This window comes from Alexandromys fortis, unplaced genomic scaffold (assembly GCF_014885135.2).
Source record: "Alexandromys fortis isolate MF-2015 unplaced genomic scaffold, M_Fortis_MF-2015_v1.1 scaffold_1, whole genome shotgun sequence".
In the NCBI taxonomy this organism is placed as follows: domain Eukaryota; kingdom Metazoa; phylum Chordata; class Mammalia; order Rodentia; family Cricetidae; genus Alexandromys; species Alexandromys fortis.
Window position 1 is genome coordinate 16,522,518 of NW_026067927.1, and position 20,209 is coordinate 16,542,726.

Consider the following 20,209-nt stretch of genomic DNA (forward strand, 5'->3'; position numbering starts at 1 on the left):
CAAGGGCCCAGGTGCCGCAAGCAGCGTAGATAGCAGCCTGTTCCCGGAGGTCTGCCTGGCTATATTCTCAGTGCAGGGTTTCCCACATATAAAATATGGTCTATGAATAGATGTAATTAGTAGTCAGTTCTCTCCATTTCCCTTACTGAGGCAGGGTCTCTCTTGTCCTGCCATGCTGTGTGTTCCAGGCTGGTCCCTGAGCTTCCTGGTGAGCCTTTGTCTGCCTTCGATCATGCTGTAGGCATGCTGGGATTCCATGTGGCTGCCACCACATCCAGGAATGGAATTCAGGTATCCAGGTTTGCTCAGCAAGCACTGTAACCTGCTCTGTAAGTTGCTGTTCGGTTGCTGTGACTAAAATACCATTTACCAAGGCAACGTCAAGAAGAGTTTGTTTGAGGGATCGGAGACCGTCATAGGCGGAAGTATAGCAGCACGTGGTAGGCATGGTGGCGGGAGCAGGAAGTTGAGGTCATGTCTTTAAATGTAAGCAGGAAGTAGAACAAGCAGGAAGTGGGATAAGGTTATTAATTCTCAGAGCCCACCCCAAGTGACACACTTTCTCCAGCAAGGCGGCACTTCGTAGACTTCTCCAGACAGTGCCAGCAACCAGGGACAGATTGTTCAAATATCTGGGCCCATGGGGGACATTTTTATTTGAACTGCTACACCTGCTGAGCCTTCCTGCCAGCTCCCCGCTCTAATCTGGGTATCTTATTTCTTTTTCCCATCTAAGCACTCTGGCTCCAGTTACTAGAACTGTGTTAAATACAAGAGGCACAAGTGGGCATCCTTGTTCTCAATCTCAGAGAAAACCCTTAGCTTTGACCGCCAAGCTGTGGGTTTACAAAATCTATTTCCGCAACCATTTCTTTTCCGTAGCAGATCCTAAGTGGTTTTGTAGAGACTGACTTCGTTGGTTATTTCTTAAGGAACATTTAGCGGCCCTGTCTTTCTCCGGCATTCTCTAAGTCTCTTCTCTCTGCCTAGACAGATCTTCCGCCTGCCTGAGCTTTCACAGCAAGGTGACTGGGTACAATAGTAAAAATGTTTCCGTCTCCTTGCTTCCCACAATGCTCCCCTGATTTGATCTGATATAATCACCCCCGCAGAGAGTGAGAGACGGCTTTGAGTAACTATGCGACATTCACAGTATCCAGAGGTTGCAATTTTGACTGACGTATATGAACTCCCTTCTTGAAATATGGAGATAGGCCCATCTTTTTAGTAGACTGGACTGTGGACTTTCACGTGTTACCAACCTGATATCAAGCTATTCTTTTTTCTTTTCTTTTTTTTTTTTTTTTTTGGTTTTTCACAGAGATCTGCCTGCCTCTGCCTACTCAGTGCTGGGATTAAAGGCGTGCGCCACCACTGCCCAGCTGATACCAAGCTATTCTAAGCCCCAAGTTGGGGACAAAGTCAGAAGACCTTTAGCAGATGGACATCAAACACCACAAGAGATGTTTCCAGAGCTTTTCAATACCCGTTTCTCTCTGCACACAGGAGTTTAACCCTCCTGCATCCCGGCGAGGCCTGAGTAGTGCGTTTTCTTGGCCTTGGTTTGGCCGAGAGGGAGGCAAGAGTATCTGAGAGCCACTGCCTGCCAGTGTGCCTCTTCCCTCTTCCCACCTTCTCAGAAGGGCAAGCTCTTCCCTGTCTTCCTCTTATTTTACCCTGGTACCTATTTGTCTCTATTTCCTATAGACTGAAATATAAATTCCAGACATGTGCTCCGCTTAACAAAATCCTACCACAATAAAGTGGTTTAGCTGTCCTTGGAGTTTGTTATAATGGAATTTTCCTTGTATTGCTCTGGCTAGGGAGAAAAGTAAACTTGTTAAAAGGAGGAATGTAATATGGCAGCCAGGAGGAAGCAGATGGTGTGCCCGCCCTTCCCCACTTGGAAAAACACATCACTTATTTCTCGCACTTTCTTTTGGGTCCTAGCATTGCTTTCCTTTTTGGGGGAAATAAAAGGTTTCTAGATTTTTTTTTTTAATTCCAGACAGACATTAAAGTGGGGGGCTAATTCCTTCTTGTTGGTTTAAAAACCTAGTCCAAGTAACCCAAAGGCTGGCTTTGCAACCCTTTCTCCTACAGAAGTGAAGGGACCAGAACGTTTAGGCATCTGGTGAACACAGGCACAAGCAGGTTGCTGGGGATGGGCTGTGCAGAGACACCAGGAGCTCATGGAAGTTGTGTGGTCTGGGTCTTTATTTCAGAGTCTGGGCCTGGAGGTGGGAGTGGGGTATCCGAACTCACTCCACTGCAGGAAGTAGACAAACTCAGTAAAGCAATAATAATGTCTTGTAAACCATACAGGGGCTTCGATGGATGACTGTAGGAGCTGATACTGGTCAAGAAGGAGGGGCAGGAACTCGATGTCCTCTGCAAATGTGTAGGGATGGGGCTGAGGGCGAGTAGCCCAGTCTAGCAGTAGGAGGAGCCTGGGGGAACAGGGAAGAAACGAAAGCTTTAGTTTGAGGAGAAACGAACAAGTGACTTCTTGAGGACCAACATCATGGCTGGACCAGTGTCATGGCCAGATAGCTCTGTTGTAGGGTGACAGCCCCCTTCTGAGGTTTTGTGGAATAAAGAGGTGGTAGGAACAGTAGGCATAGGTCTGGACTGAGTGGAGGGCTGGGATACTCAGTCTGTGGGGTGTCTAGAAGGAAGAAGTCTATTTCTCCCTCCCTCTTTTCCTTTCACCCCGCAATGGGACTGAGTCAGGAGGAGACAGATCTGTGATGTGAGGTACTGGGGTATCACCAAAATTCTCAGATCTGAGGGATGGTAATTTGTCTCCTTCATCTACAGGTGTGGAAGGAATGGTCACTGTGAACGAAGGTCTCTAGTAATATTTTTCCTGCATGAATTCTAATCCAGTGTATCTTTGGAGAATGATGTCACAATATTGCTGTTTTGGTTTAGGGGTCAAAGGAGACATCACAGCAGCAGAAAGCAAGGGGCACACGTACCTGAGCAGTGGGGCGCCCCGATGTACTTGGTGATGTCCGTTTTCGGCGTCACGTCCTGGGCTATTCCTCTCCAGCCCAGTGGGTTGCAAATTTTCCCCTTTTGGGAGGGTTCCAGTTTGCAGGGGCCGAGGGCTTTGGCACAGATCCTCGCATTTCCGGTCTTTAACTTCTTCTCTTCTATTTCATTCTTCAGCTTTTTGTTTTCCTGCTGCAGGTGGACCATTACATTGTGGAGCTGGCTGTGGGAAGGAGAGGAACGTGAGGAGGGCAGGTGGCTGTTTGTCTGTTTGCAGTGCTTGGCTCCTTGCTGGAAAGAACCCAGAGGGTGCCACAGGAGAGGGCTAAGGAGGGTTCTCACATTTATCCTGTGCAAATGGAGGCCCATCTGAGTCCCATGGAAGCAGCTCAGGCCTGGGGGTGAGGAAGACCTAGGAAGAGGGCCCACTCTGTCCGTTCTGGGCCTTTGTCTACGTTTTTTGATGGGGACAATTAAACCCGCCTTGTCTGGGGTTCATGGAAGGATTCAGTTTGATAAATGATGGAAATCTGATAGACAAACCAGAAGGCTGATCTGGGAAGTTCTGACTGTGTATGCTCATAGCTTTGTCTGGGAAATGCGTTCAGCCGAAGCTAGCGCCCTACTTCTCTCTGCTCCCCTTTCTGAAGAGTAGCGAGTACAGGGTTCCTACCTCTGTAGAGAACATGGCCAAATTTCTTCTTCCCATTTTTCAGGTGAGTTGGTGGAGGCAGGGGTATAGGGCAGAGGAAAGATAATTTAGCATCTTCCATGCCTCAATAGGTGGCAACTATTATCAACCTATGGATTTCTCCTAACTAGTCTTGAGAGCAGCGGATGATGGAAGACTATGGGGACAGGGGAAGACACCCAGCCTCCCGGACCATTTCTCTCCTCCTACAAATGCCTCTGTCACCACAGGGAGACCCTGGCTTGATGCTTCAACTTAGAATATTTTTGGCTTCATAACATATACATTCAATCGGAAACTGTACTTTGAATTTGGACTTTTTTTTCTCAGACAGGCAAGATGTAGCCTAGGCTTCTTGGGAGATGCTGGGAAGTGTTCATGGCTTCAGCTTCCAGTTAGCCACAGCCATTGCTCTACAGGCTACCATGGGACTAAGCTGCTACAGGCCGTAAATTATGAGCAGTAAATTCACGCTTGGCCGGATAATATTTCCAACTTACAATGGATTTGTCCAGACACGGCCTCACCTTAAGTCAAGGAGAGCCTGCATTCTCAGCTCATGAGGTCTCAGGAAGATTAAATAAGTCAATGTGTGCAGAACACTTAGAACTCTGCTTCCCACATGCTGAATAACACATATTAGTTGAGCTAATGTTATATTTATTATTAAAAGATGGTTTTCCTCAGATAAGACCAAGGAAGTTCAAGAATGAGCATCTGGTGAGATGGCTCTTTCTGGCACTTGGTAAAATATAAGGAAAAGCCTGGAGTTACCTGTTACTTTATAATTTTTTTGGCCATCCTAGGGATTGAGCCTAGGGCCTTACTCAAACCATGTGAGTATTCCACCACTGGACCATATCCCTAACCTTTTTCTTCCAATTTACATTCTTTGAGACAGGGTCTCATCAAATTGCCCAGGCTGGCCTTGAACTAGATCTATAGCCCAGGCAGGCCTTGAACTTATGGTGGTCTGTGCTACTGGGTATGGGCTTTCAAGGTTATGACAACCATTTTTTTAAAATTATTTTCATAGAATGTTTTTTTCCATTAGAAAGAATCATGGTCCATTTTTGGAAATCATGTGACGGGTTGGATCCTCAGCCTCTTCTGGTCACATCCTTTACCCACTTTCTCTGGAGATCCGGCCTCTTCCCTGGGGGTCCCCCAGTCCACGTGCCTCTGGGCTGGAGGCCAGGTCTGCTATGGCCTCCATTCCCTGGCTCTCTGTCCCTCTCTGTGTCAGCGTATCTTCCGTCTTGTACATCCCGCACAGCCCAGCCTACTCTGGGTCTGGGTTTCTTGTTCTCCACGTGACAGTTCTGTTCTGTCCTTCAACTCCTGATCCAGCGTATGGTCAAAGCCCAGGGCAGAGCTGGCTCCTGGGAGCCACACCTGGATGCCAGGCGTGCAGAGACACTGACATCCTCAGTCTTCTCAGCAGAATTTGAGGTGACGGCTGCTTGGCCAATGCTATCACAAGCAAGCCCTCTCCAGACCCTCCTAGAATGCCAAACTTGGCAGGTTCTGTGCCCCTGGAAAAAGCTTGGGGAAACACCGTCCTAGGCCCTGGCTAAAAGATTCTGCCTTTGGATAGCTCTTTCTTCTCCTCTGTTCTCTGACTTCCTGTAGTCCCAGGCCTCACTCTCAGTGGGCAGACCTTTGCCCAGGTGGTGAAGCGGGATCACGAGGGAGAGTGGAGTTCTTGAGGACAGGAACCCCAGGTTCTTGGGGACCAGGTGAAGCAGAGGAACCCTTAACCTGGACTTCCCACCCCGAACTGTTCCACAGAGAGCCATGGTTTCCGTGCTCCTTCATTCACGGACCTCAGCTATAGCCGCTTAGTCCCTACAGCCTGCCGGCCTGCCAGCCTGTGCCCACTCCTGTCTCAATGCTCTCGGCCTCTGAAAACCACAGGTGCGTGGGGGAAGGAGGTGGGAGGTTTCGTCCCCTCACTGGGGGGCTGTTGAGGGAGAGAATGATGGTCCAGCACAGTCATGTGACATACCAGTGATGCATAGGAACTGATTCAGGTCTCAGGGTCCTTCCAGATCGTTCTGTTGTTCTAGGGGCTAGTCCCCATACAGAATGTAAGTCGGCCGGGGGTGGTCCCAAGAGGCAACAACGCAGGGAGGACAACTTACTCCTTTTCTCCGGTCAGCTTGGCGATGTATTTCACCTGTTCTCGTAGCTTGTTCCCCAGTTTCTCATTGGCAATCCTGTAACAAAACACACAGGGAAAGAATGGCTCTTCCCTAGATGGGTGAGAAGTTGACCGATGGGCACCGGTCCTTCTCAGCAAGGGTTTCTGCTTGTTTCTTGGCCCTCATCACTTTGTCCCTGAGCCTTGTGAGTCCTTGTCAGCTGAAGACTCCCATTCAGACGATTTCAAAGGAATGGGTTCAAGGCATCCACGCGAAGATGGATCCCAGCTTGGGTCGAGGAAGCGTATAGCTCAGCAAAGTACGCCTTGCTTCTGATGTGGCTCTGCCCGTGTGTGGCAGGCTTTGCAAACCTGCCTGGAGGGGTGTGACCCCTCTGATTCCCAACCCTTGTGTGTGGTGAGTTCTTGGGCAGGCACGCATGGTTTAGTCACTGTGGTTCTCAGTTCAGCCTGGCCTGGGGACCCGCCCTACTGTTGTGGGTGACACTCACTTCTGCTCCTTTGCCCACTGCTCCATGTTGCACATAATCTGGTCATTGTCCCAGTGGAGCCTGCAGGCGTCTTTGATTGTCCTCGGGGGCAGGCAGCATGGCTTTGCATACAAGAAGAAAATGAGACGGGATGGGGACACCCACGGCTACCTCCCTCCCCGAAATCTGGATTTTTCTTTCTGAGAGAAAAAATAAAATCAACTCTGCTGCCCAATTTGAGGACAGAGTTGCCACGTGCAGGACCTTCCTTCCACACAGCGGTGACACGCCTGAGGGGCGCCATTCATCACAGACACAGTAGACCCGTACGCTCACCTTGGCGGTTCTCAGACTAATGGCAGCGAAGTGACTTGTTTTAAAACAGTATTCTGAGCTGATGTCACCACAAAGGGAGGAATTGAGGGGAAAATGAGATGCTTTTTAATTTGAACAAGGGCCCTGTGGCTACCCTAAGATGTCTCAAGCCTTCATGGCATGAATGGCACTTCTTGGGATGCTGGAAGTGGGGGCATATCTCAAAGACTGCTTCACACGTTGGATGACAAAACCTGGCAGGATGTGCCCAGGAGAGGAGGGCTAGGGCTTGTGAGTGGCAGCTGAGGGACCTGACTAAGTCTTGCTGGTAATATCTATTACCAAAACCACAGGAAAATAGGTGAGTTGAGAGGTAGCTGGAAGTATCCTGATTCTGCTTCCTGCAGAATTGTGTGTGTGTGTGTGTGTGTGTGTGTGTCTTGTTCCTGGCATCCCCAACAACTCCCCAGTCTTGAGGGGTGGAAAGCAAGTGACAGAGTCCAAACAGTGCCCACCTCCTTCTCATCCGCAAGGAGGTTCTCTTTCAGGGTGGCCATTTCTTCCTGGAATTCCCGGAGCTGCGTCTCCTTAGCGGCCAGCATTTTGAGGTCACTCTGATGCTGCTTCTGCCACTGCAACACCTGGTTGCTCATCTCTTCCAGTTTCTTATCAAAGGTGTTTACCTGCCCCGGGAGTGCAAAGTGAGGGAGTGGGCAGGGGCGGGCCCAGGCAAGGTGGAGGGTACCCTCTCCACTGGAAGTGTGGTTTGGAGTGTCTGTGCCTTTTATTTCCAGTGACCAGCAGAGGGCGCCCCTGCTCCGACCTTCTGGCCTGCCTGTCATTCCAGAAGCAGGTGGAGTGAACCTCTTAGCCAAAGGGTATGGTTGGGCGCTAAATAATTCTGCGTGCCAAAGGTGACCTTGTGGACCTCTAAGAGGAAGACAGCCTGAGCCCCCAGCCTCTCACCTCTAGCTCACTCTGCTGGTGGAAGCCCTGTAGCTTTTTTAACTCCACGTTGAGCTTTTTCATCCTTTCCTCATAAGCCATGATTTCATCTTCCAGCTGTGCCTTCCTCTCTTGGGCCTGTTGCAAGTTGCGCTGCAGGCTCTTTGTCTCGGAGGTCGCTTGAGTGAGCTTCCGGCAAAGACAGAGTGCATTAGAATGGCCACCAGGGCCCTTGACCTTCTCTGCCAAGTCTTTAGTGCAGAAGGTTCCAGGCCCTCCCCCTCCTCTGCCCACGATGGTGCTGGTGTTCCAAAGGGGTGGGGGGAGACAGAGGTTGGCTTTCTGTGCCACCCTCCTGGGTTTTTATTCCCTTCTTCCAGTTCCTTTCTTTCTACATGTATCCACTGATCTACAGAGGATGCATGGATTTCCCTGACAACTCAGGCTTTGGGACAAACCCTGTCCCTGAATCACTCATGAGTGGGAAGATTTGTTAGACAATGCCGTCTCTGCCACCTCACAACCAATACAAGGGCAGCAGCATACAAAGCAAAGAGGAAGGAGGTCTTCATTGTGCAGACACCCCTATCTAGGCAAGGGTTGAGAAGCCCTGAGGATTGTCAGTCTTGTAAGGAATTGGCTTCTGCCCACTCAGAGTCCCTGAATTTCTTGGACTACTTCCTGGGTGAAGAGTGGGTGTGGCCTCACCTTCTCCAGGGCTTGTGTCAGGTCGTCTTGGCAGACACCCGACTTCCGCAAAACCTCTTCGTAGGTTTCTTTGCTGACCATGTTCTGGAGGTAGTTCTTCTCTTTCTGGATGGCTGCGTCCAGCTGTGTCTGCAGAATCATGATGGAGTCTTTCTGGCGGGCTATCTTTAGGGAACAAGAGCATCACTGTCAAGGCTGTTCCCGGCCACAGATGTGTGACTGCAGGAAGTAGACAAGAGCTGGGCTCTGCCGTAAGCGCCTGGGTATCTGTGTTCATGCTCATATCTTCATCTCACTGTGAGGAAATGCAAGCTCTTCCTGAGCTTCCCTGTATCTCTCCAGCCATGTCTCGCTTTCTGGGTACCATGTCTCCAATAGAAGCAGAACTGGGACATACTAACTTCACGGAATATGTTTCACAGATACAAAGATGTCAGTCTGGGCCAGGGAGGTAGCCTAGTCCTCCCTGTGAGGACTTGAGTTAGGTTCCTAGAACCTACTTAAGAAAGGTGAGTTTTGGGGCTGGAGAGATGGCTCAGTGGTTAAGAGTACTGGCTGCTCTTTCGGGAGACCTGGGTTCAATTCCCATTACTCACATGGTCCTCTATAACCATCTGTAACTCCAGTCCTGGGAGATCTGATATCCTCTCCTGGCCTCCACAGGCATTGCATACATGTGGTACATAGACATACATGTAGGTAAACCATACATACATATACATAGGCTTAAAAAAAAGATGCTGGGCATGGCAGTGTGCTCTTACAATTAACCCCAGTGCCAGAGAGGTAGAGACAGGTGCATCTCCGGGACGCAAAGCAGACTAGCCCTTTTGGTGATCTTTAAACCACTGGGGGACCCTGTCTCAGAAAGAGAACTAGAGACAGACGACCCCTGAGGAGTAGAGCTGAAAGCTGTCCTTTGGTCTCCACATGCATGCATCCCCACGTCCACGGACACATGTGTGCACCAGTACACACTCTAGAACCAACACCAGGCTGATGGATACGATACAGCATTGTAGAGTACTGATGGTACTGGCTTCCGCCCTCCGCGATCCCGAAAGCGAGCGCTCTCTGTGATAATCAGCTCCGAATATTGGCTGAGACCCTGACTCATGCTATGATCACGCAATGATTATCAGCTGCTTGCATATGCGTGGACCTGTGGGCAGTGCCCACCTGGCAATTCGGGGTTGGCGGCCCGTGCCTTTTTAAGGGCTGGGAGAGGTTTGCCCTGAGAGAGAGAGAAAAAGAGAGGCAGGAAGAGCTCCGGTGTCGCCTCATCCTTGCCCCCGGTTGAGGTGGGCGTGACACAGCATGTCTCTGACCCAGCCCTGTGTGCGGTCTACAGAGGAAGTCACCTCTTCCTCCTGTTGCTGTCCCCTCGGGCACAACACACAGCAGCCACACAACAGTCATAGAAGAAATGTTAAGTCAGTGGTGGAATGTAAAGTTACATTGTCTGTTTAGAGATTCAAATATTGTGTGGTTCAAGGGGCTCTGCTGCACTCAACTCAGGCAGCAGTGTGTTTAAAACAACTCTGCGTCTTAGCCTCGGCAGTGAGCGTACAGGGTGGTTAAAGGCAGTGGAGATGCGGTCACAAATCCGGCTTGAGGTCCAGGTTCTGTCATTTATTTCTCGGGCCTCGGGCCTTTCTCCACAGACCGGGAACCTCTGAGGTTCTTTCACACGGTGTTGGCGATGGCCAGATGAGATGGTGCCTGTGGAGAGGCTTTGCGCTGGGCGCCTGAGTATGGTTGGGAATCATTAAGAGTAAAGTGAGGGGGCTGGAGAGATGGCTCAGAGGTTAAGAGCATGGGCTGCTCTTCCAGAGGTCCTGAGTTCAATTCCCAGCAACCACATGGTAGCTCACAACCATCTGTACTGAGATCTGGTGCCCTCCTCTGGCGTGCGGGCATACATCGAGGCAGAATGTTGTATACATAATAAATAAATAAATCTTAAAAAAAAAAAAAGAGTAAAGTGAGGCTTCTCCTTGTAGATCTGAAGCCTGGGACAGAGATCTGTTTCTAAGTCTGGAAGCGGAAGGATAACCTTCAGAATGTGTGGCCTCTGAGCCATCCTCGATTCCTTGCTTCTGCTCACAGTCAGTACTTCAGCCAGTCTTCCCCAGAGACAACCTAATAGCCTGCACATCCTCCCAACTGGTCTCCTCACATCTACGCTTACCCCTCCCCCGGCCCATGTCCACACACTAGTCAGAGTCTCATGTGTCTTGTCTCTGAGGAAATTCTGTCAGTAGCCTTTCATTGTTCTTTAAATCCAACTCAATTTTAACAGAGGCTGTGAAGTCTTCCTCTACTTATCTCTCCAGCCTTATCCTATACCAATGGTTTTTATCAATAGATTCCAGTGGCACTGGTTTGATTTCACTCCCGAGATTACTTTAAGGATGTATTTAACAGAGAGGTACATGATACACAACCAGGACTCAAACTAGAAACACAGAGATGAGCCAAAATTGTGATTACGTTTACCATTGTATTAAGGAGAAAGATGGCACTATTATTTTAACAGAAAAAAAAAAAAACCCTAGGCACCTGTCGGAATTCAACACCCTGTACTGAACTGACAAACCTCTTAGTACCTGAGAAACTGAAGGAACTAGAGATAGAGGTAGCAAGAAGCCCAGAGGGCACATTGTGCTGAAGCAGATGCATAACATTAACAGTAAAGAACAAGATATGTACTACCGCAGCTGTCCAATCTCATACTGGAGATACTGTCCAACGTGACAAGGCAAGAAAAATAAAACAAGACTAGATATTACAAAGAAATGTTTAGGAACCTTGTTATTTACAAATGACTTATCTACTAAAAGTAACTCATAGACTCCAGGAGTTTGAGGATAGCCTGCACTCTATAGTGAGACCCTGACTCAAAGTTCACAAGCCCAGCATGTAAAAGGCCTGGGGCTTGATCCCTAACACTGCATACACACACATACACAAACACACACTTTGTGAAAATAAACTGAGACTATTACAACTTAGAAGTAAAATTACTAAGATATTCAAACACAAAATTAATAGATTCAAATGGATGAGGTTCTGCACTAATATTAAAAATAATAAAATACAGTGGGAATGTGATATAATCAAATAAATGGGAAAGTCTTCTATCTATTTCTTTTATCTTCAAATAGCAAAAAATTGAAAATAAAATATGGAATATTGGCTAAAGGAAGCACATGTTCAGAAGCAAACCTCAGCTTTTTTCTAATAGCTATTTCAATTGATTCAGTGTGTATGGGAAATGCTTTTTAAAAAGTTGAACATTAAGAAGTTGAATATATTTACACTCTAAAAAAAAAAAAACAAAAAAAAACCCAAATCCTTCTTACTATCTGGGCAAAGGAATTCCAGTATTGGTGCTCTTGCTTCCAAATCTACATGGCTAATTTCTGCCACCAGGCTCATACAGAACACTTAACAGCGTTTCTTCAGTGGATGGAGGGCTCTCAGGGAGCGGAATGACTGAGACCTCACGGTTCGCCACTCCAGGGGACAAAACTCCGAGAAGGCCAGTACTCGAGACTGTGCCGTCTGAACTTAAAAGTACAAAGTCGTTAGTTCCTCAGCTCTCAGTGGCAAGATGTGCCCAGTGGTCAGCTCAGAGTTGTCATTTTTCTGCCGCCACAGCGGCCCAGAGTGCTGTTGGGAAAGCTCATCTTAAGCTTTGAATAGTCATAGGATTTCAGATCTTTTTGTATTATGAAAGATTAAGGGGTGCCTGGGTTTCCATTTGTAGCTCAAGAGACTTGTCTTCTAAGCACTATATATATATATTTTTTCTTGTCCAGAAAGGTATACTATATTCCACTGGGGAAAGCATCACGGTTTGTGCTGGAAAAAAAGGACAGGCTTCAGAGTTGGATGATCCAGGTTCAAACACTGGTTCGTCCTGCCGCTTACTAATTAGTGGCCCTGGGATTCGGCCTTTCTTCCCTTTGTAAATGGGGATCACAGTGCCGTATACTTTGTTAAGAGGAAAGCAGAAGGCAGGTATGTAAAGAGAATGGCTGAATTCAAGAGCGGTTCCTAGAATGTCCCAGCCCCGTGACTTTCACTTGCATAATGATGGACCGAAATGACCCTCGCCTAGCACCTTCTGTGACTTGCAATTAGTTTTGAGAATATTCCCTCTCAAGTGGCTCCAAACAATTAATCCACTCAGTTCTTTGTCTAATTTCTAATGCGGAACATTCCAGGAGTTTGGGGTGGGGGCTCCCCCAGTACGAAATGAAACCTGTTACTTAAGAAAGAAAAAGTTTTCCCCCTCAGGGTCTGCAGCCATCTCCCACCCATTACGGGACAGAGACGAGCTGCAGGGCCTCAGGCGAGCACAGGCAGCCAAGCCCGAGATGCGAAGTCAGGGTCCTTCTTTGGGGTTGCCGTCTACTCACCTCTACGTTGAGCTCCTGGATGACTTTCTGGGAGTTGTTGTATTTGTTGATGGTGGACTCCAGGTGTGAGGAACAGGAACTGAGCTCCGTCTGCAGATTCTCCTTCTCTTCCTCCAGCTTCCTCACCTGCTCTTTGGCCTGCTCTCCCATTAAACAGTGAAGCCCGCCCCCACCGCCAGAGCAGGGGGTTAACTTGAGCCTCCTGTCCTTCCTGCCTCTCCCTCCTCCTCCTCCTCCTCCTCCTCCTCCTCCTCCTCCTCCTCCTCTTCCTCCTCCTCAGGCCTCTTCACCCTCCCCCCTGTTGTCTCCCTTCCCTCCCTCCTCTCCTGAGCCCCCAGGCTGCCTTTCACCTCCTCAGCTCCAGGTTCACAGCCTGTGCTCTCCAGGTCCCACCCTCTCACCATCTTTTCTTTCTTTTTTGCTTCCTGTCGCAGAGCCTCAATTTCTCCCTCCAGGGCCTTTTCCTGTTCCTTGCTCCTTTTCAGTTGTTCCCGTTTCTCCTCCAGCAACCCTTTTATCTCCTGAAGTTCCTCTTCCAGCTTGTTTTTGGTGTTTGTTAGCTCTCTTTGCTGAGGGGGGGAGGAAAAAGGCCAAGCTGCAAGACAATCCTACCCTGCTATACGTGGGAAAAGAAATCCAGACAGTTCTACCCAGGAAGGGTGGAAACAAACGTGAGGGTTATTTCTTAGCACCCCCACCCCCCAACACACTCGGTGGGAATGTTTGCTCTAATACTCTGTTTAATTCTTTAACTAAACCAATGTATGGACCCAGTTCCTATAATGTTGACTTTCTTGCCCTCTAGGCCAACTCTTTACATAAAAACCTCTTGGAATAAAGTAAATCTTAGAAGAACACTACAGGAATACGTGAGAGATCAAAGACTGTCAACGGATGGACAAGGATGGCCTGTCGGTCTTCAGAAGAAGAGCAGTAGAGGCTGGGGACACAGGTCAGTGGGCAAGCATTGACTGCAAACAAACACATGAATGAACCAACAGCGGTTTGAAGGTGAATGTTCCTCATAGGCTCCTACATTTGAACACCTCGTCCCCAGTAGTTGGCACTGTTTGGGGTGGGGTGGAGGTTAGGAGGTGTTGCCTTGCTGAGGGGAGTATGTTACTAGTGACTGAGCTTTAAGAATTTAAGGCCTTGGGGCTGGAGAGATGGCTCAGTGGTTAAGCTCTTCCAGAGGATCCAGGTTCAATTCCCAGCACCCACATGGCAGCTCACAACTGTTTGTAAATCCAGTTCCAGGGATTCTGACACCTTCACACCAATGCACATAAAATAAAGTTAAATAAACCATGAAAAATATTTAAAAAAAGAATTTACCTGCTTTGTGCTTATGGTTCAAGATACAACTTCACAGCATCCTGTTCTAGCCGGCATGCCTGCCTATTCCCGCCCCTGCCCCTCTGATGGACTCGAACCCTCTGCAAGGTAAGCCCAAATAAACTCTTTCTTCTATAGGTTTCCTTGGTTGTGGTGTTTTATTGTAGCAATAGAAAAGCAAGTAATACAACAATTTACATTGTCCTCTGGGTGTTTTTAAGCCTAATCCTTGAACATGCTTATGACCGGTCATGGGAACTGGTCCTGAGTGGCTGGTGTAACAGTCTAACACAAGTTCTGGGAAGTTACTAGAGCCTGGCCTCCTTGGCCTCAGGCAGGCCAGATAGCGGTAGTAGCTTTCTGCGCGCGCTCTTACCTTTTGCTCAGCGATTTTGGCGGCCCCCAGCAAGTCGTTTATCCTTTGTTCGCTCTCGTTTAGCGTCTTCTTGAGCAGCATCTTCTCATTGTCGGAATTCGTCAGCCGCCGCTGGCTCTCATAGAGTTCCGAGGTCAGCTCCTCTATCCGTTTCCTGAGCAGGGTGAGCACAGGACCAGCTTCAGGGCCTGTGTTGATGGATAGCGGAGACGGTCCCTCCCTGGGGCCTGTCACGTCACTATCTCACTCTGGGCCACTGCCAACCTGGGGTCCAGGGATGGGGGTGGGGGTACCTGTTGCCTACTCTCTCCTTTTCAGCTGCTTCAGCCTCCTCTTGCAGCTTCTGCAGCTGACCCTGCAGATCCTTGATGACGTCCGCCTTCTTCTTGTCCAGGAGAAGGCAGTTCTCGATTTTCCGGTGAGCGTCCTCTAGGTTGCTACCAGCCTGCTGTGCCTCCTCCTTACACTGGGCGAGGTTCTGATCTGAAGAAGCCAAGGAGGGTTCCGTGAGATAGGCAACCCATGGGACTCTCAGTCAGGACTCACTAGAGACTAAGCCTTATTCTGTGACGGTCTTCCGTTCCTAGCCTGTCCTCACCTCTCCCGATGCCAGCATAGGTCTGAAGGAGCTCTGTCTTTAACTGCCCTTCAGCCTTGGATTCCTTCCTGGCTAAAATTAAATAAATTGGTAGCAATCATTCAGCACCTCCGACTAATTCTGTCATTAGGGACAAATCCCAGTCCTCAAGGAGTTTAGTCTGGTGAGCCTATGATTACCCATCCATTATAGAGAACACTGAGATGTTATTGATTGATTTATGTTTTGGTGCTGGGGACCAAGCACAGGCAAAGCACATGTTCTACCACCAAGCTCCATCCTGGCCTGAGAATGCTGCAATGCTGAGCTCACGCTGCCCACGAACTCAGCCGTGAGAGCTGCGGGTGGACTTATGAAGAGGGGGAGAAGCTGACTCAGCCTTAGAAGGAGGAGGAATGCGTTTCGGGGAGGACTTATTGGAACAGACGTGCCGGGGCAATGTGGAAAGAGCATGTGGGTGAAGGATGGGAGGAGGTCAGCTGAGTTGGGATGGAAAGTGGGGGGATGGTAGGCTGCAGCTGAGCAAGAAGGTGGATCAGAGAGGGCTCAGAAGATTGACAGCATGGGAGGAATGGTTAGACTTGAAGCAGTAAGCAGAGACCCATGTAAGGGAAAGAGAACATTGGGAAAACCACGATGCAATTTAGATATGGTGGTGTATTTTGGAGGCAGAAACAGGAAGTGCTCCACGGGATCAACCTGGTGTAGGTAGTGAGTTCCAGACCAGCCAGAGCTACACTGTCTCAAACAAACAAAAACAGGATGCATCCAATCAGAGACGACCTCCAGAGGTAGCCTTTCATCCCCCTGCCTCCACTGAGGGAAGACGCCCTGCTGTCATTGGGGGTCATTTTGGTGGAGTGTGTCTCCTCCTCACCCCACAGGCATTCTTTCAACTCTGTTCTCTCATCCCTTCCTTGAAGTGTCCTATTCTGGTATACCGAAAGAAAGATAGCATCACGGAAGAAGTGACCATACATCAGACATTTTGTAAAAAGAGACAGGAAGATTAAACACACACACACACACACACACACACACACACACACACACACAAGCACTTCCATTTTGGGAAAAGCTGAGAGGATGATACGGAGGAATGAAGGAAAGCTGTTCTTCCAAGGCAGGAAGCTACCGAGGGGACTCTAAGGTAGTTACAGGAGGAGGAAGCTCACTGAGGAATGAGAACATGGGAGGGAGGAGAGGGGTGGGGACAGTGCTTGCGGGGTGGATGGCTGGTCAGAGCCCAGAGGAAAGGAAACAACTGTGAGGTCTGTGTTGGACTGAAAGTCTACAAAGCTGAGGACTGAGGGTGGGTGGTTAACGTTGTCAGGACAGAGCCGGGGGAGAGGAGCCAAGCTGCCGATCTTCTGATATTGACCTCTTTAGAGTGGTGAACACAGTGGGTTTTAGTGAGCTCATGAAGCTGTGTAACTACCAACCAAGTTAAGGATATTATCATCATCCCTGAAGGAACCCTGCTGAAGAGATTGAACCCTGAGAAGAGATTGGTGAGCTGAGAAAGCCATCTCCTCAGAGAGGTGAGGACAAGTTCCCATCCCAGCATGGGCTACGGAACAGGCTGTGTTTGGAAGCAGAAAGGAGGGGGTGGGATTGAAAGCCAGGGAAGGAGAAACCAAATGTGGGGTGAAGGGCCTGGAGAAGACAGAGTCAAAATATGGCTCCAGGAAGCCTCTCATGGGCCACGTCCTCTCTGCTGTCCGGGTGGACTGGGGCATTCGTCTAAGGCTGCTGAGGGACTGAAGGGAGCAGGAGGCTGTTAGTTTGGGGGCTCTGGAGAGTTGAGGGAACTGCTGGGATGGAGATGGAAGTCAGAGGGTGTGGAGTAAGATGGCGGATGTGGCTCCTTGTGGAGACAGGGTTGGAAGTGTGGCGGGGCGGGGCAAGCCTGAGTCTCACCTGCCAGCTTTGCTTGCTCTTTGGTCTCCTCCAGAGTGTCCTTCAGTTTCTGGACCTCGGACCGCAGGGCCTCACAATCCACTTTGGATGTGCCCTGCCTGGCCTCATGCAGATTTGCCTCGAGGTCTTTCGTTGCGCGCTGCAGCTTCTCCAGCTCCGCCTCTTTCTCCATGAAGGTGTTCTGCATCTGTGCCAGTTTCTTCTCCAGCTCATGCAGCCTCTCGTCCTTGTCCTGGAGCAACTGTGGACGTCAGAGGAAGGGATGCTGGGAGAGGCCTAAGCACCGCAGCTGAGCCGCTGGCCTGCCCGGCTGGGATAGCCCAATTCTACCTGTGCCCTTTGCACCCATGATGGGTACCCTCAGGCTAGTCTCACTGCAGCAGCAGCCAGAGAGGACCTTTCAGAGCGCAAGCCAGAGCTGTCTGTGTCCAAAACCCTCTGCTGGCTTTGGCCTTACTTGGCAAAAGGCTCAAGTCTTTACAGCCCTGTCTCAGGAGGCTCACAATCTGGTCTTACCTAGACTACCTGAGCCCGGACCTGTCTCTCTTCAGCTCGCCTCCTGCATCTGGAGGGTCTTGCTGTGCCCTCAGCCCGAACTGCTCTTCCTCAAGATCCCTGCCTTCAGCTCTCTCTGAGTGTTAGCCGTTAGACCGTGGGACCAGCCTGGTGGTTCTCACACTGCGTTCAAATCTCTGCCCAGGGTCACCTGATCAGGGAGGCCGTTCACACAACCCAGTCACCAAGCTGTTTCAGGAATTTGTCGTTTTCCACCTCCACTCTATCAGGGTCACAGGTTATTTATGTCACCGCCCCCTCCCCTGGGAGGATGGGGCTGCTGTGTGTTTTGTGGAATGTGTCTTAATGCGTAGAATGATGATTGGCATATCGTTGGTACTCAAGAGTGCGGAATGCACACACCGAGGACAAAGCCGGGCGCCTATAGAATCCTTACTTTTTGTTGCTCCATTTTCTTTTCTTCTTTCCTTTCTTTTTGGTCTTAGAGAAAGGGTTTCTCTGTGTAACAGCCCTGGCTGTCCTGGAACTTGCTTTGTAGACCAGGTTGGCCTTGAACTCATTGAGATCTGCCTGCTTCTGCCTCCCAAGTGCTGGGATTAAAGACATGAGCCACCACTGCCCAGAAATGCTCCACTTTTCTAGATGTTTCTATTATGCCTGGTGGGCTTCAGTCTTATTTTTTTCTCTTTTTTTTTAATTTATTTTTTTTCAGTCTTATTTTAAAACAAGAGATTTTAATGCCTGTAAACCAACTGTTTTATCTTTAGTAGCGCTGAGGAGAGTCCAGGGTTTGGATGGTGCTGCCCATAAAGGCTTACACTGGTTTGACCATCTTCCTGTTCTCGGCTCTGGTTCTAGGCTTTTCCAGGAACATGTCTATAATAGTGACTGTAGATGCCATGGGCTACAGCATTGCAGCCACAGTAGGCAGAGACGCTCTTGTCCAGACCCCCTTGGCTGTTCCAACCGAGACCCAGGGAATGCTAGCTCACCTTGTCCTTCTTCAGGGCCAGCTTCTGTGTCTCTGTATACTGCTGCTGCAGGTCCTGCATCCGGTGCTGCAGGATGGCAGTCTCCTTGTCCTTCCTCTCGATGTGGGCTGATGCCTCCTCCCGCAGCCCGTGTAGCTCCAGCTCCAGCTTCATCATGTCTGATGTGGGGAAGAAAACACCGCTTAGCCACCAGAGGCGGGGTGCCCTTCTGCTCCATAGCTGTGGCTCGTGGCCCCCCTTTACCCTTCATGATGTTCTTCTTCTGCTCTGACACGGCTTCCAGCTCCATGCGCAGGTCCTTGACAAGGTTCTGGTACTCCTCCACGTGCAGACACTGGCTGTCTTTCTGTTCCTGCAGGTGCTTCAGGATCTGAGTGTTGGGAGGCAGAAGAGTAGGTTGACTGCACAAAGAAACCTCCCTTCCTCCCCCCTCCCTCCCTGCCTACCTTTCCCCCCTCCCTCCTTCCCTCCCCCCTCTCCCTCCTTCCCTTCCTCTCTCCCTCTTTTCCTCCCTTCCATCTTTCCTTCCTTCTTCCCCTCTTTCCTCCCTCCCTTTCTCCATCCCTCCTTCACTCTTATTTCCCTTCCTCCCTCCCTTTCTTCTTCCCTTCTTTTCTCCCTCTCTCCCTCCCTCCCTTCCTCTCTTCCTTCCTTCTTCCCTCCCTCCTCTTCTTGCTTCCCATTTATTTACTGTGCATGTATACACATATGCACATGGGTGTTTGTATATGTGTATGTGTGCCAGAGTTCGATTTTGGGTGTCTTCCTCAATCATTCTCCACCTTATTTTTTGAGGCAGGGTCTCTCACTGAGCTTCACCCACTTGGCTAGACTGGCTTGCAAGATCAGCCTTTCTCTGCCTTCCCAGCTCTGGGATCAAACATGTAACTCCATGTCCCGTCATGTGAGTGCTAGGGATCAAGCCCAGGCCCCCCCCCCACAACATTCCTGTAAGTAACCCCAATACAACTCATTGGTTCATCAAGTTGGACTTTGGTGGTGTCTGTATTTGGCCTGTCATGGGTTCCCTATCTGGGGTGAGTAGATGTGTGTGTGTCTCCACAGGAAAATTCTTGTCACACTACAGATGGTGTGGTCACCACCACTTAGACAAACAGTACGTCATTCGTAGTTCTAAGGAAGATCGTCAAGGTTCAGTATCCATGCCACAGTCACCTGACTTTCTGGAAATTTCTGAAGAGTCTGCCTGCCCACATTAGAGGTCCCCTTGGAGAACTTGAGGTCTGTTTTTTCCTTTCTCGGCTCATTCTCTGTTCCTGCTACACACCTCCTCTCCAGGCAGACCCAGGCAGGCTTGCGTTACCTTCTCCACAGTGTTGTGCTAGCGAGGCTGCTTGTCACAGGCCTCATGCTGAGGCACGGCAGACTCAAGAGTTCGTCTGTGGGGCCTGTGTTTTGACTATCGGTTTACCAAAACCCGTTATTTGTTGACATGGCTTACCTGCTTATTTATTATAAGAAACAACTTGAGACACCGCTCTTAAAAATATTCTATGTGCATGTATGTGGGTTTGTGTGTCGTTGCCCATGGAGGATGGAAGTGCCCGATACTCCCAGAGCTGAAGTGAATGGAGGTTGTGAGCTACCTGATATGGGTGCTGGGCAGTGCACTGCAGGCCTTTGCAACTTGGGTGCTTTTAACTGCTGAATCATTTCTCTAGGCCAAGTTTTGATACTGCTTCAAAGTTATAGAATTAAAGAAATGAATGAGTTTGTATTGATAATTTCCCCCAT

At 49.4% G+C, this 20,209-nt stretch overlaps 1 protein-coding gene across 1 annotated transcript in view; it reads right to left on the reverse strand.

Moving 5' to 3' along the window:
• Nucleotides 1-133: 133 nt before the first annotated feature.
• Nucleotides 134-20,209, reverse strand: part of Pmfbp1 (polyamine modulated factor 1 binding protein 1) — a 42,098-nt gene continuing 22,022 nt past the window's right edge. The window contains exons 7-19 of the mRNA XM_050143467.1: nucleotides 18,698-18,824; nucleotides 18,455-18,612; nucleotides 16,947-17,187; nucleotides 14,722-14,911; nucleotides 14,429-14,582; nucleotides 13,119-13,286; nucleotides 12,718-12,855; nucleotides 8,291-8,455; nucleotides 7,604-7,771; nucleotides 7,153-7,320; nucleotides 6,344-6,444; nucleotides 5,833-5,907; nucleotides 134-3,220 (exon numbers count right to left, since the gene is read on the reverse strand). Of these exons, the coding sequence (XP_049999424.1) occupies nucleotides 2,950-3,220; nucleotides 5,833-5,907; nucleotides 6,344-6,444; nucleotides 7,153-7,320; nucleotides 7,604-7,771; nucleotides 8,291-8,455; nucleotides 12,718-12,855; nucleotides 13,119-13,286; nucleotides 14,429-14,582; nucleotides 14,722-14,911; nucleotides 16,947-17,187; nucleotides 18,455-18,612; nucleotides 18,698-18,824 (2,124 nt within the window). The 3' untranslated portion in view covers nucleotides 134-2,949. The remainder of the gene's footprint in view (nucleotides 3,221-5,832; nucleotides 5,908-6,343; nucleotides 6,445-7,152; nucleotides 7,321-7,603; nucleotides 7,772-8,290; nucleotides 8,456-12,717; nucleotides 12,856-13,118; nucleotides 13,287-14,428; nucleotides 14,583-14,721; nucleotides 14,912-16,946; nucleotides 17,188-18,454; nucleotides 18,613-18,697; nucleotides 18,825-20,209) is intronic.